At 38.8% G+C, this 15,956-nt stretch overlaps 2 protein-coding genes across 3 annotated transcripts in view; both read left to right on the top strand.

The window, feature by feature from the left end:
- LOC143426607 (uncharacterized) overlaps positions 1–6,216 on the top strand; it is a 53,837-nt gene extending 47,621 nt beyond the window's left edge. Inside the window, exons 9-10 of the mRNA XM_076900181.1 lie at positions 973–5,583; positions 5,623–6,216. Coding sequence (XP_076756296.1) covers positions 973–3,865 — 2,893 coding nt within the window. The 3' untranslated portion in view covers positions 3,866–5,583; positions 5,623–6,216. The remainder of the gene's footprint in view (positions 1–972; positions 5,584–5,622) is intronic.
- A 1,512-nt stretch (positions 6,217–7,728) lies between these two features.
- Positions 7,729–14,338, top strand: Opa1 (Opa1 mitochondrial dynamin like GTPase). Of its 2 annotated transcripts, XM_076901433.1 has the most exons (18): positions 7,729–7,974; positions 8,225–8,468; positions 8,552–8,687; positions 8,786–8,896; positions 9,278–9,322; positions 10,064–10,150; positions 10,239–10,396; positions 10,464–10,627; positions 10,724–10,988; positions 11,059–11,250; positions 11,337–11,521; positions 11,628–11,789; positions 11,886–12,073; positions 12,170–12,384; positions 12,465–12,722; positions 12,791–12,991; positions 13,060–13,264; positions 13,452–14,338. In XM_076901433.1, exons 1-18 carry the CDS (start codon positions 7,925–7,927, stop codon positions 13,514–13,516), a joined length of 2,931 nt encoding a protein of 976 aa, XP_076757548.1. In that variant the 5' UTR covers positions 7,729–7,924; the 3' UTR covers positions 13,517–14,338. The 2 variants fall into 2 exon arrangements, with proteins under 2 accessions (XP_076757548.1, XP_076757550.1); XM_076901435.1 differs by lacking the exon at positions 9,278–9,322.
- The last annotated feature ends 1,618 nt before the right edge of the window (positions 14,339–15,956 follow it).

Genomic DNA, 15,956 nt, shown 5'->3' with positions numbered 1-15,956 from the left:
GATTGCGCCTTTGGCTTGCACAGCAACATAATTCCCTGCTTTTGTTCGACCAGTCATCGATACAGCCTTGTGTTATTTAGAGGATTGTTCTGAATATTGATATCCGCGTCGCTCTTTAACAGTCGGCGTTTTTACTCGTCATGAATGTAAAAAAATTCGATACAAATGTGGAAATTGTCAGCGACAAATAGTATTTCTGTCTTTTTAGCTTCTGGAAAATCGTTTTAAATATTCCGTGCCTCACGAATTCCGTCTGTGTGTATTCCAAGAATTCAAACACTTCGAAAGTCCATCCGACAAGGATCACCAAACCATCTACGCAGGAGTCTGACTCGTAGAATCCCTGAGATAGTCTGCAATCCTCGAAACAGAGTTATATCTGTAAATAACGAACTCCAATCTCGTCGAACGGTTCCCTATTCGTTTCTGTTACGTATTGATCTGAGCCCGTCACTCCACCCACCCAGGATAAGGTATCTCCACATAACAGCCTGTGGAATATACATTCCGACTTCGTTATTTGGCCAAACAACGGCCCAGCCTCGATGAAAACCCCGGTTGGACGAGAGTTTCTCTCGCCAGACGGATTTAGCGATTCCACGGCGCGGAACAGGAAATGCGGAAGGATAAATATGCTCCAGATGCCAGCGAACCTATTGTCACGTAATGGGTATACTGATATATATGCGACAGTTTCCCCAGCACAAAGAACCGGATAGGATTTTCGCGTAGAAATCCTGTTACAAAAACGTTTCGTGTACAGTATCCTGAATTCGCGAATAATACAGTACCCTGTTCGAGTATCGTTACAATGTTAACCCGTCACCCTGGATTAAGCTCATCCATACGTGGTGCAATCTAATAATTAGTATAGCGTTGTGTTCAAAACAGTTGATAAACAGAGACACCGATTAACGCAGTCTATAAATTTTAATCTAGAAATTGTTTAACGCAAGATTATTCTGTCTATAGTGGATCCACACCGATGAAGGTTCTAGCAGAGCTGGCGTGCGCGAGGGCACCCACCTCAACAGCAGGAGAACCAGCGCCCAGAGAAGTGGTTCAGCCAGCTAAGATCACCCTGACCAAGGACTCGGTACCAGATCCGATAATCATGCCCAAGGACGTTCAAAAGAAGTCCAGGAACCCCATCAAGGAGCTCTTCGAACGGAAGAAGGAGATGAACGATAGAAAACAGCAGGAGAAGTCGAAGACGGAAGCAGCGCTTCGAGAGCTGAACGTGCACAGGCAACGGAAGGCGAAGAGGATGAAGAAGCATCAGGACTTCCCTCTGATCCGTCGCAGCGAGCACGGCGGTCTGGCCGAGAGGAAAAAACGTCGCGATGGATTCGACAGGAAGGATGAGTTCGTCTCGAGCAGGATCAAGGACGTCTACGAGTTCGACGAGGAGGAAAGTCAGGCGGAGCCCAATCTGGGCACCGTTATGTCTTACAGGAGTAGGCCAGGGTACGAGGTGAGCTGCCTGAAGACCAAGGAAGTGGACGTAGCCGGTTTAATGTCCAAGGCCATTGGAGACAGTCTGGAGAACGGGAAAACTGGCGACGCTCTCAGCACCAGACTGGAGTCCATGATCGACAAGAAGTTCAAGGAGCTGGAGAAGTTCGCACCGAAGACGAAGGGGGCTTTGAAGTCCTTCCAGAGCGAGGATCAACAGCGTCCAGTCATCACCGGGCCAATGGACGAGTTCGTGGAGAGAAAACCACCAAAAGGCAAGAGGACCGTCGAGTCGTCTCTGAAGCATCCGAAGTTGAAGAAGCGCAGCAAAAATCTGAAGAAGAAGGCCAGGAACGCTTGGTACGAGAACGACAGCTCCGACGAGTACAGAACCGCTGTGAAGGCCGAGGACGTTGGCGTGGGCATCTCGAAAAGCCAAAGGACGTGCTCGAAAGGGAAACAGAACATCTTCGCGGAACTGTACACTTCGTCAGAGAGTGAATTCGAGGTTGGCGATGTCGACTACGAGTCCAGGAGGCAGAGGCGAGCGAAGAAGACCACGAAGAAGGTGGCGAAATTGGAGAACGCGGAACAGGGTCAAGAATTAACGACCAAGTATTGTTCTGAGAACGAGGACAACCCGCCTGACTGGACGAGTCACGATTTAAAGGACGACGAAGCCAAGCATGATTGCGACAACAAGAAGTCCGAGTCGGAGATGTCGGATCATCCTCTGGTCATCGACGAGAGGAAAGATATGGACGAACAGAAGAACAGCGACGACGAAACTGAGAATCAATACGAGAGGAATTTCGAAATGGACGATCTGTACAGAGAAGACAGTTCCATCGTCGATTCCGATATGGAAGACCTGGTACCAACGGAACGACCAAACGTCCCGGAAGAGCCTAGGACGAAGAGTCCCAGCTTGCCGCGAGAGAAGACTGAGACCAAGACAGACTACATGCAAGAGAACGAGCTGATCCCATTGGAGGAAGCTTTGGACATCCTGGATCAGGCTGACAACGAAGCGCATCTAGAAACGAATTATGGTAACCTGAACAGAGCCACAAAAACAGCGGACCACATTAATAACTTGACGGTAGTGACAGCAGAGCCTGAGAAGGACACGTTCCACCCTATCGACGAACCGACAGTAAAATCCCCCACTCCTGCGGAAGAACAAGAGGAGGAACCGGACAACGATCTTCTAGCCTTGCCAGAAAAGCTGACGAGCAATGAAAAACCGCAGAAGGAATCCGAGAATCTTCCACTCCACGTGTTCCTGAGCAGGAAGGTGCAAGAGTCGAAAAAGAGGAAAGAGCAGCAGCTGAAGAAAATGCAAGAGGAGCAGGAGAGGATATTGATGGACTTCCAGCCGACGAGGAGGCAGAGAAAATGTGCCATCGGAAAGCAGGGATTGCTGGCGGAGATAAGTAGCTCCGACGAGGAAATAGTGAACCCGAGGGAGAGGAGAACGAGCGACAGATCGGACCACGAGAAGCAACGGAAGCAGAAGAGAGAATCGAAGGAGAAGAGGAAAGAAAGATACATAGAGAAGAAGCACGAGCAGATGATAGCCAAGGAGCAAAAGGCCATAGAGGAGGAGATTCTGAGGGAGGTTGGAAAGAAGAAGGAGTCCTTCGCGCACAACACCTCTAACCCAAAGACGGATGTAAACGGGACGAATGAACCGGAGAGCATCGAAACGAACGAGAACAACGTGGCACAGGAACCAACGCAGAAAAAGAAACACCAAGCGAAAGAGAAACAGAAGAAACAGAACAAGGACGACGATCCCTACGCGAAGAGCAGCGTCGAAGGGTTAAGCGATTTAGAGAACACTTGCAACAAGTCTGAAACCAATCACGAAAGTGAGAATAATCAAGACTGTCCTGCGAAACAGAAGAAACACTCCAAGTCCCCGACGAAACCCAAAAAGACTCCGAAATCGGAGACGAAAGTCACAACCACGGGTAAGAAGAGCAAAAGTTCGAACGGCGATAGAAGGAACAGGACAGATTCGAAGGGATCGAAGGACAAGGAGCGCAGATCTTCCAGCGGCAAGCGAGACTCCGACGACGAAGAGCTGAAGACAACGAAATCCTGGAACAAGGTCGAAGAGGGGGTCGGAGTTGCCATTGGCCGCCGTAAACGGGCAGCTGCCAATCAGTTGTACTACTGGTCCAGTTCAAGCGACGAGGAGGAAATGCTCGAAGTGGTACCCGCGGTCGAAGAGGAGGAGGACGACCGCCAGGAGCAACACGGATGGATCGTAGGTGACTCCCACAAGAGGATGATCACTATGCTGGCTATGGAGAAGCAACTGAAGGAAAAACGGAGGAGGAGCGAGGACGAATTCGAGCCTGGTAGGGCGAAGAGTAAAAAGCACAGAAACAGCACCTCTTGATACGTGTTTCACGACTAGATTTGTCGAACAAGCGGAAGAATGGCATTCTTCTATTGGAGAGAACTTCCAAGATATTTCCAGCTGGCTAGGAACGCGCTGAGGAATACAGTGTTCCTTTCTCTGAAGTCAGGAACCATGGCTGGATGGCTCGCAGAGTTTGGAGCAAGAGCATTAAAGACTAGACGCTTCTTGATACGTGTTTTATAAGTAGAAATCGTCGAAGTAACTAGCAGCGATTCAGACCTGGACAGGTCAGGGCTGGATCGTTTAGAATATTTAGAGCGGGAGAACGGAGGCGTGTATAGAGAGGAGATAGATAGAAGAAGCTGAGGAGTATAGAAACAGCAACTTTTGATACGCATTTCACGACTAGGTTTTTTTCCAAGCGACTAGGGACGCTCGCGAGGAGCGCACGGTTCTTTTTTCTAAAGTCTGGACTGGATTTCTTAACGCGCACCGCAGGATTGCAGTCGAAACGATTAGAAGAGAGACTTTTCTAACCACAGAAATAGTGTAACCAGATTTTTTGATACTAGTCTTAGGTAGAGAAAGAGAGAAAGAGAGCGAGAGAGAAAGAGAGAGAGAAAGAAAAGTGAATGGGTGGTGTAAGATTGTTTAAGGTAGCTAATGCATTGTTCCGTTGCTGTGTGACAAGGCAAACCGTTTTGCTGGAACCAGCAACAAGGGAACAGGTTGTAACCAGTTGATGAAAAATATAGAATTATATCAAACGGAAGTTATAGAATTAAAGAAATTAGGGGAGAGACTGTATCGTAGAAGAGTCGAGAAACTGTAACTGTTCACATTTTTCTTCGTGTTCTTTTACAAGTATACGAGAATTTAGTTCTTTTTTCCTTTTCAATTTTCCTTCGATTATAGTCGACGCTATTATAGTTTGTAGAACGTGGCGCTGCGAACATTCATAATCGACGCTTATTTGTTCCATCGTGCACGATGGGAACAACCTACTGCCAGAAGCAATTCGATTTCTTTCGGTTATACGTATGTACTGTGAAAGAAGAGAAACGTGGATCGATCGAGGTGTGTGTGTCGAGTTTTCTTTTCTTTTTTTTTTTTTTTAATTCACGGAACACGCCACGCGGTGTAATCAAGTTGTATAAGAAGGAGAAGAAGAAGGAAACAAAATGGCAACCTGTACATAGCAGCTTGGCATTAATAATAAAAAAAAAATGACTAGCTCGTATTACATTAAGGACATAATAATTCCAAGCCCTTATAAATATTATAAATATAATCTAACTTAGACTGAATGTGAGAAAATAGCGGACATTAAAAGAAATAAGAAAAACAAAAAAAGTTATGAGCACCTTTAGACAATACTAGGGACATTTGTAACGTTTTAGTTAACGTAGCGGATCTTTAGGTGACGACGAACAGAAATAATGAGAGATTAAACGTTAATCGGAAGGGGAAACGATGGAGAAGAAAAAAATATTAGAGCAGGTGGAAAAATAAAATGTCAGCTAATTTAATTTATATAAAAGGACGATGTAAACTGGGGTCCAATCGAGTAGCGTGCTTTTGCCGGGCTTTTTGTGATTCGTACATATCGCAGTTATCGAAAAAAAAGGGAAAAATCTGCGTTGCCGGCTGTTTTTTGTGAACCGGCAATTTTTCTTTTTTCTTTTTTTGCGTCGGAGTCGTGTTTGAATCGAGATTTTTGAGGAGTCGCTTTAGCGTAATTAGTCGTTCAACATGTGAAATCTATATATATATATATAAAATAATAATAAAAGTATATATATGTATATATATATATACTTTTCTCTCGTTCGATGCGTTCGAATTTTTTTCCCTAGATCTCATGTCGCGGCATCGACAAGCTGATTGCCAATTATTTAAAGATGAAGCTTGTAACGATAAAGGATCGATAGAGACTTTCCTTTCGTACGCCTAGTTGATGCACATAATTCTAACTACCGTAGACTTTCATATGGTATATATATATATAAATATTCGAGACAGAAAACAAAAAGTTATATATATATAAATATGAACATAAATACGAGATGATAATTGAATGTAATAACAGAAATGATTAAAAAGAAAAAAAGATAATGAGATAGACTTTAATGTAAATGTACTGCCATAATCATATTATTATACGAGAGCCTATGCGAATAGATATATTAATATTATTCCTATAAAGACGAACAGCCGGGGGGAAAAAAGAAAAAAAAAACAAATAACAGCGACGACGAGATGGTTAGCACAAAACAAAACTAGGCAACAATCCGATTGTAAATAGAGCATATTTTCAATGTGTCTGGAAAAGTATGTTTTGTAATATAAGGATTGCAAAAGGAAAAATAAAATGATTAAAGAATCAAGTCTGATGGTAATTGGGCACCTCTGTTCTCTAGAAAACGATGCGACGCATTCTGTTTTCGAAGTGGAAAGTAAGATTTCTATGCGAATAAATTATACTGAAATTACAACGAAACTAGTGAGATATACAAGAAAATTATTAAAATATACAGTAAATTATAATGAAACGACTGAAATATACAAGAGCTTACAATAAAACTATAGAAACATACAATAAATTACAATAAAACTATAGAAACATACAATAAATTACAATCTATTAGTTTTATTGTAATTTATTGCACATTTTGCTAATTTTATTGTAATATCTTGATTATTTCAGTAATTTTATTGTAATTTATTGTATATTTCAGTAGTTTTATTGTAATTTCTTGTATGTTTCCCGCTTTAGAGGTAAGAGAGAGAAAGATATATAAGAAAGCTATGAGAAAGAGTGAGACAGATGATACCAACTCTACTCTAGGACCCCTGGCGCCATCTCTGCAAAAAGTGCTCAAACTGATCGCACAGCGTTATCGACAGCGAAGTAAACTACTTAAAACTACTAGCGCCATCTCTCAAAGAAGAAGTGAAACTAGTCGAGCATTAGTTTCAGTTCTTTCCGCACAGATGGCGTTAGCAGTTCTTCAGTAGTTTACTTTGCTGTCGATAATTATGTGCAACCAGTTTGAGCACTTTTCGCAGAGATGGCGCCAGGGGTTCCAAAGTAGGTCCCCCCCTAATAGTTTTGGTATAACGAATTCCCAGCAAATTTAAAATAAACCCTAGCGAATTGCATTTTCTTCTTGATAATTATTATAGTTAACATCACATAGAGAAAAGAGGGACTCGTTGAAATATGCACATATATACGCATACATATATAATTAAAATAGAAACGAATAATCATTAAAATTGTTGAAATTCCTTCGATAATAATAGTAAAATATTCGACGATCATAAAAGCTGAATTCCTACTTACTTTAGTTTTCTTATTCGATGAGAAAAGAAGAACTTCCACTTGCTGTAATTAGTATTATTTAACAGTCACTTCTTAATTGAACTTCAGTTTCATTTGCACAAATGTAAGTTAACTATTACAAATAATAAATTGTCAAGTTCATATTAACATTCGTTTGTGGCACAAGACTGAAGTTGCGTACAGTCGATACAACTCTTTATTCGATAGATGGATTTTAAATGGTGATTTAAATTTGAGAAAGAGCGGGGAAAACAAGAATCGATTCTTTTCACAAGCATACAAATGACAAATATTTTATTCCAGTTAAGAAAACAAGACTCTCTAACATTTACTATTTATTATAAACGTAGTTTCAAGCTGATCAGCATTGGAATATTATAGAAACGCAACCTTTATTATTAATTATCCAGAATCTTATTTTAACCTGATTCGAACAATCGTAGAACGCCATTTTTAAATGCCACGCTTTCATTCGTTGCAGCGATCTGATTGGTCGAAATTTAAAACCTATTTCTATTCGTCGATAAGGCAGAATTACACACTTTCACGCATGTGCTTCTTGAAAACAGTGTCTCCGTTTTTGCAGTGCGTGTATGCATCGCTGAAATAGGTGGAACTGTGAAAGAATGAATTGCTAACAGAACTCTGTCGCTTCGCTTGGGTTTTAGAAAAATTTTTACATGGTTCATTTGATATATGATATATATCAGAGCAATATATTTTAGTAATCGTTTTTCGGTGTCCGCTGCATGAACCGTGCTCCAAAAAAGATGAAGCAAATTCTCTGTGGCAAAATAGGGTAAGGTCATTACAGTACACACGAAATAATAACATTTCCTTGAAAATCTCGTGATGCACGTCTAACTTTATGGTGTACTTTCACTATTTCTTCCTGGAACTCTGCTTCCTTTTAGGTTAGGTTTTAGAATTTGATGAATTCCTTAAATCTGTTAAGATTGTCTTGTTTCTGTAACTAATTACAGTGCTCGATTGTATGTGTTGTTAAACTTCTTCTGTATATTTTTAAACTCCAATCTATCTTTTTACAGTGACAGAATCGTGTTGGTTTCAAAAACATCACGATACCCTGTACCCCTATTTAACGCAAGAAATTTAACATCGAGCAAAATGAACAAGGTTTACAGACCTTTGCTATCATCGCCGCACATACGTTATTTTGGAAATCCTAATCGTGCATACGCAATGTTTATTGGAAGAGTTTTAAGGGGGGCATTGAAAGTTCGATATCTTTTACTGGGCGGAGCAGTTGGAAGTGGAGTAACTTTGCAAAAGGTATTTAAAATAGCAATGCAGCAAAGCTAGTTGAGCGATTTTGTACATGTACAGCGTGTTTACAAAAATATGCTTCCTTAAAGAAATATGAACAGTGGAAGGAAGTGATGCCAGACATGAGCTGGCTGGACAATATATTTCCCAATGAAGAGAAATGGAACAACATTCGTGAATCATTTATATCCGTTAAAGAAATATTGTCTGACAAAATTGATCTAGGTAAGTATCATACTACGCAAAATTATTTGAGAATATATGAAAACGTGAGGCAAAAAAGGGAATATATAGAGACATGAAAAATGGGTACGCATAAACAGATCCACGTATAAAGCAGCTGGGAGAAGCTAAGTATAAAGAGTACAGAGAATGGTTTAATCAAAGACTGGACGACGCTATCAGGGCAGCCGAAGTTAACCAAAATGAAACAGGTGTGAATATTTCTTTTAATCATAAGCTGAATGCAGATCCATTTTATAATTCACATATGCTAAGAAACACCTAACTGTGATGCCATTAAAATTTTCCCATTACCAATTAATTTGAAAATTTGCCTGACGTTTTCCTATCTTATTATTTTGCAATTCCTACAGTTTGTAATTTTAATTCCTCCTTTCATATTTCTAATTCATTCTATGCCTGCTTTTGCACTTTTTATGTTTGCATAAGCGAATTGAGTTTCATTTACTCTTTGAGAACATAAAAGTAATTATTCAAAGGATCTTCCCGTTTCCCACAATTGCTTTTCAAACAATCTCCACTATGTGCATTTATTCAGCTAGAAATATATTATTATGGTCTGTTCTGTTCAGGTATATTTGACGCAATCTCATCAATAGTATACCAACTTTATTCAGGTGTGTAAAATGATCGGGATTTGCATTTTATCGTCTGTCCATTCAGCATTTTTTTTTTAACTAATTATTTTTTGGACAATTCAAATACAGCGCACAGTAGATGTCCATTTATTTTAATTCATTTCTGATTCCTTAGTTGAATCCTTTTCATACTAAACTATGAAAATTGTTATACCAATTCTCAACTGAATGAATTCTAATGTATTCATTGAACGTGAAATACAATATGAGTACACTAATTATCTTTGCTACTTGTATTTCAATATTATTCTCACAAATGGATATCTTCTTGGATCCGCTTAATTCCATATTGAAATTACTAAAAATATGTACATGTTTAAACTTAAATACTGAATGGGACAGACCCTTTTTTTCATTTTCATTTTTCATTTTTTATCACATTCTAATAAGGTCAGGAATATATCTTTCCATTACTATTGCTATATTAATAATTCAATCGATATTTTGAAGAAATAATTATATAATGTATTGCAGTTGAAAAAACTTGGTTCTGGTTGTGCCATTTTAGACATTACATGTCTTTCTTTAAACTATCGATTAAATTGATTAAATGCTGTTATTTAATACTCTATTATACTCTATCACTTTGCCAATTCTTTGATTTAAAAATACATTTTCATAATCTACAACTTTCTCTTTCTTGCACGAGTAACCTGCTCTAGTTACTTTGTCGTAAATGGCATAAAAAGTACAATGAATTTTCTAAACTCTTCAAAACAGATACAAAGGAGCAGATATCAAATAACACTGTAGCATTTGCTCGGCCGCTAGTTGACGAGAATGTTGAAGAGGAACGTAAAAAAGCTCGTATGTACATGTTAGTGTATTCCAATTCGTGCCTCCCTAATTTATTGACGCTTATAATTACACACGCGGGTCGTAATTTTATTCAAAGAAAAGTCGCAAGAGAGATTGAACGCGATGCAGGAAGAAGTGATGCAAATACAATTGAGATACCAGCGTGAACTAGAGAGATTAGAAAGAGAAAACAAGGAGCTCAGGAAACAGATGCTCCTGCGTGGTAATCAGAAACTGAGCAACAAGAAGATAAAAGTAATTGAAATACGATTTTACATAAAATTTAATTAATCCCACATATCAATTTTACATTTCTTTCCAGAAATCTTTAATCGACATGTACAGCGATGTTTTGGACGAACTTAGTGATTATGATAGTACCTACTCCACTGCGGATCATTTACCAAGAGTGGTTGTGGTTGGTGATCAAAGTTCTGGTAAAACATCAGTATTAGAGATGATTGCTCAAGCAAGAATATTCCCCAGGTAGTTAAAAATAATTACAACTATTTATATATTCAGATGCAAGTTAATTGAATTCGGTGAAAATTGTTATTGCATCATATCAATTTTATTTTTCAGAGGCGGTGGTGAAATGATGACAAGGGCTCCAGTCAAAGTGACGTTAAGTGAAGGACCTTATCATATAGCTCAATTCAAAGACAGTTCGCGTGAGTTCGATTTGACGAAAGAATCCGAGCTGGCAGAATTAAGACGCGAAGTAGAGATCCGTATGAAGAACAGCGTTAAAAACGGCAAAACAGTCAGTCAAGATGTAATTTCGATGACTGTGAAAGGACCAGGTTTGCAACGTATGGTTCTCGTTGATCTGCCAGGCATAATTAGCGTAAGTAATACTTTGTACCCATGAACATTACATGTTTCCAAACTAGAAATTTATGAAATTTTTGCAACAGACAGTTACAGTTGACATGGCAGAAGACACACGAGATGCCATTCGACAGATGACACAACAGTACATGAGCAATCCTAATGCAATTATTTTATGCATCCAAGATGGCTCTGTAGATGCGGAACGAAGCAACGTGACGGATCTCGTATCTCAAATGGACCCGTCTGGCAAACGAACAATTTTTGTTTTGACCAAGGTATGACAATTATTTAGAGGAACATTCAATTGTATTTAGATCAAGGAGGGAAGCATCAATCTGTAAGGTAACTTTTATATCGATAGGTAGACTTAGCGGAGGAAAACTCGGCTAATCCAGAACGCGTTCGTAAGATACTATCTGGCAAACTATTCCCTATGAAGGCGTTAGGTTACTTTGCCGTTGTTACTGGCCGTGGCAGACAGGATGATAGCATACAAACGATCAAAGATTATGAGGAAAAATTCTTTAGAAATTCAAAACTCTTTAAGTACGTAACTTTAGGGTAAATGAATAGTTACTTTGCGGAGTAACTTTCATAATGTTACCAGAGTTTATGGGCCGTATTGTTTTTTTCTTTTTATTATTTCTAATAGGGATGGTTTAGTAATGTCTGGTCAGGTCACCACGAGAAACCTGAGTCTAGCGGTTGCAGAGTGCTTTTGGAAGATGGTTCGAGAGACCGTGGAGCAGCAAGCAGATGCCTTCAAAGCTACTAGATTTAACCTCGAAACGGAATGGAAAAATAATTTCCCTAGGTGAAGCATAGCATAGAAAATTTGTGTCAAGTACAAAATCATTTCAAATTTATTTGTTATCACAGATTATATAGCACTATATAATATTTTACACAGATTAAGGGAGTTAGATAGAGACGAACTTTTTGAAAAAGCAAGGGGTGAGATCCTGGATGAAATCGTAAATTTGTCCCAAGTCTCACCTAGACACTGGGAGGAGGTGTTAATGGTTCGAATCTGGGACAAAGTTAGCATGCACGTATTCGAGAATATCTATTTACCTGCCGCTCAAAGTGGAAACCCAGGTATGTTTTGTAATACGATGAAATTCAAAAGATTAAAATTATAAAAAATCGCTTTCCAGAAACTACAAACTGTAATATCTTCGTTTTATTTTACAGGAACGTTTAATACTACCGTTGACATAAAACTTCGTCAATGGGCCGAGCAACAATTACCAGCTCGAAGCGTCGAGAGTGGTTGGGAATGCTTGCAACAGGAATTCCAACATTTCATGAACCAAGCAAGACTCAGTTCCGATCACGATGATATTTTTGACAATTTAAAAAATGCAGTAGTCAACGAAGCCATGAGGCGACATTCCTGGGAAGAAAAAGTAAGTCCATTGCCTTTCACCAGTCGATGTTAGTTGTTATCATTAAGAATAACGAAACGCCGATTAAAATGTATCTTCAGGCGTCTGAAATGTTGCGAGTCATTCAATTGAATACTCTGGAGGACAGAAGCGTAAATGATAAGCGTGATTGGGATCAGGCTGTTCGATTCCTCGAGACTTCTGTCAAAGAGAAACTGCAAGCAACAGAGCAAATCTTGCGAGATATGTTGGGTCCAGGTCGTAAGGAAAGATGGCTATACTGGCAGAGTCAGACCGAGGAACAACGAATACGCACGGCAGTGAAAAATGAGTTAGACAAAATTCTTTACGTGGATAAGGTAAGAAAGTATAAATAATTTTTAACCGGGTAATATTTATCTGTCCTTTCTTTTTTTTTTACTCGCAGAAACACGCACCTACGCTCACGCAGGATGAGCTCACAGCGGTCAGGAAGAATTTGCAAAGAAGTGGCCTAGAAACTGATAACGAATTCATTCGAGAATCCTGGCATCCAGTGTACAGAAGATTCTTCCTACAGCAGAGCTTGGCCAGAGCGTATGACTGCAAGAAAGGGTATTATTTGTACCATACCGGCCACGAAAGTGAAGTAAGTGTATTTTAAACTAAATACAATAGAATCCACTTATTTGGGTCACGTTTTTAACATTTCTATAGATGGAGTGCAATGACGTTGTCCTCTTTTGGAGAATCCAACAAATGTTGAAAGTTACTGCCAATGCCCTTCGGCAACAAATTATGAATCGCGAGGCTCGTAGATTGGACAAAGAAATAAAAGAGGTGCTAGAGGATTATAGTCAAGATAATGACATTAAACAGACCTTGCTGACTGGTAGACGTGTCACTTTAGCTGAAGAACTGAGTATGTATATTTTTTACTTGTTTGCTAAACACGTTTTTCGAGAACTATTACAGGCAGAAGAACTGTGCGGAATGAGAAATTTGACAGAAAAGTTCATTTGTTTCAGTGAATCTCTCACAGAGGCTGCATTATGCTTACAAGCTTATGCTTAAAAGTGAATTTATATTACGGTTTTTATTTTTTCCAGAGCGCGTAAGGCAAATTCAGGAGAAGCTTGAGGAATTTATTCAAGCATTGAATAAAGAGAAATGAGGAAGCTATTCTCAGAGTATAAATGTTTGAAAATCATGATATGTGATAAATGGATAACAAGCCCTGGCGGCTGATGTGCGAATGCTTAGGTATTAATTTATTTTTTCTTCGCGAAAACAAATTTACCACTAGTCAGTTTTTATTGAAAGTGGGAATTGTACGATTAACCGATGTGATTTGATATGCGAAGTTACAGCTCGACATTTTAGCATTGATATTACGGCTGATTATACACTATTTTCACAATATCTTCATTCATGATCAAGAAGATTCCTCTGGAGGAAAGATATTGTTGTTAAATGTGCAAAATGTTGTTAGTAATAATTAATTTGTAGCATAATTAAAAGCGAGGAATACTAAAAATTTTCGAGAATGATGCTTCAAAATAAACGCGACTGAAGAAAGTAGTGTACATCACATTTTGTATATATGTCCCGTCTCTGCATACAGAACGAATAAAACGAGCATACGTTTTGTATCGGTAGAAAAATGGAATAAAGAAATAGAAACTAAAAGTTTTTCGTGTCTTCGAACATTCTTTTATAGATCTTAAATGTGTAGCGACAATTTTCTTCACAATACATTATTGCTTAGAACTAAAGTAGGAAATAAACGTCGAACGTTGTAATGGTAAAAACGCAACAAATGTTTATTTTCGTGTTTAGTTTGTAATAGATATGATTTTTAATGTTTTTTTATGTTCTCCCAAGAAGTAGGACGTGTTAGCACTCGATAGAGTCGTTCGTTAAGTACTTGTGGAATCGAAGTATCTTCTTTTTGTACAATAGTGGCTGATGATTTATTAAAATAGACGGAACTATGCCTAGGTATCTTTTCAGACTATAACATATCTCATCAAAATTTCTCCTTATATTTTTTAATGGATGATAATAATTTAATGGTGTGGTTCCAAATATATCACAAAGTTACAAATAACACGGTAGAAACATATTCAAAAATATTGATTTCCTCAGAGATTCATTAATTGACAATACAAATCACTAGGTCAACCGGGAAACTACATGTGGTTCTCTTCTAAATTCATTCCATTTTAATCCTGGACAGACTACACTTTCGACATAAAATATATCCTATTTTTTGGTCCGAACGTCTGATAAAATGTTCATGTTCGCACGCATTTTAGGCTTAAATCAGATATTATCGCAAAACTTCGCGATATACCTTCCAGGCATTTATAAAAGTCTTTTTATTGGTAAGATTAGGAAAATTTAGCTCGAAATTAAAACGTCTTTCGTTAATCGTCCATTTCACTGTAATTAACACCGTTTATGCGCGAGAAATGTATTAATATAACGGTGCTAGAATATCAACGATCTTATCTCAATGAATTTCCTCTTATCTTCAATAGTGCATGATCAATTCAATTAATATCATGTGTACTTGAGTATTATTTTTTTCTCAGACTTAAGAAAACTCGGAGAGCCCTTCGCGAAGGTCCAGTCTTTGCTAATTTCTGAAGGATGGAACGAAGTTTCACACCTCCTATGGACGATCATTACTAGTCTCAAGTTTCACGGCTCAGAATTACATAATTTGTTAAAATACGGACACATCATGAAACATACATCTCTGAGTCTTTTTCTCTGTTTCACTCATACTCTCTCGTCCTTGACGCACTTAGGAAGCGAGTGGTTTACAGTAAATCCTCTCATATTGTCCTCATTGGACCCTTCACACTGCCTCGACTTATTCCTATACCTGTGTTATCTTCACCGGAGTCAATCAAGCGTGTTGTTTACGTAACGCGATACGCGACGAGATTTTTTCATCGATAATTACCGGTTTTATAGCGGAGCTGCCTCAACTATCATTTCATCCTTCTCTATTACTATCTATCGACACCGGTAAAGGTGTGTCCACTGTACGTAATTTGTCTTAGTTTGAGAAACAATATGAGAGGAATTGCAATTCCTTCTTCAACAACCTGCCTCTATAATAGTCGCCAAATGGACCTTAAACTGCGACAATTAAAGAGGTAATATCGCGCGTAGCGCACATTTCCTTCGAGCTAATGGTAGTACTATACACAACTGGAAAGTTGTCTGTAAGGACAGCACATAGACAAAGAAAGTATCAGTCATTTCACCAATGACACTTTAGATCGTCACGACTTTGATTTGAAACTTGTTTGACAATTCGTCGATATCTATAATTGAGATTAGAGAGCTTGCAGAGTTAGTAACCTTCTAAAACCTGTGTTTCTTCGACTGATCAACTTTCCAGTTCCACATAGTATATCCCTGAGAGTTCACAAAATGGCAATATTATCGTGAAATCTACCAAAAGCGAACTCCCTCATCGTTTTCCCCTTCGATCTCTTGTGTCTCGTATTTTGTAATGAACGTAGACGATACAAAATGAAACCCTTGTACATTTGGCAGGAATGTTTTTTTCTCTCCTCGTTATTTGCGGTACACTC

The sequence above is a fragment of the Xylocopa sonorina genome, chromosome 9, assembly GCF_050948175.1.
Source record: "Xylocopa sonorina isolate GNS202 chromosome 9, iyXylSono1_principal, whole genome shotgun sequence".
NCBI classification, from domain to species: Eukaryota; Metazoa; Arthropoda; class Insecta; order Hymenoptera; family Apidae; genus Xylocopa; species Xylocopa sonorina.
This window is presented reverse-complemented; position numbering and strand designations above follow the sequence as displayed.

What these genes read in the sequence shown, in the direction of transcription:
- Opa1 (XM_076901433.1), top strand. Translation starts at nt 7,925, where the DNA reads ATGAACCGTGCTCCAAAAAAGATGAAGCAAATTCTCTGTGGCAAAATA. An exon ending in AGTATACCAACTTTATTCAG is followed by an intron (nt 9,323 to 10,063) that starts GTGTGTAAAATG and finishes TCTTCAAAACAG; the next exon opens with ATACAAAGGAGCAGATATCA. An exon ending in CGCTCAAAGTGGAAACCCAG is followed by an intron (nt 12,074 to 12,169) that starts GTATGTTTTGTA and finishes TTTATTTTACAG; the next exon opens with GAACGTTTAATACTACCGTT.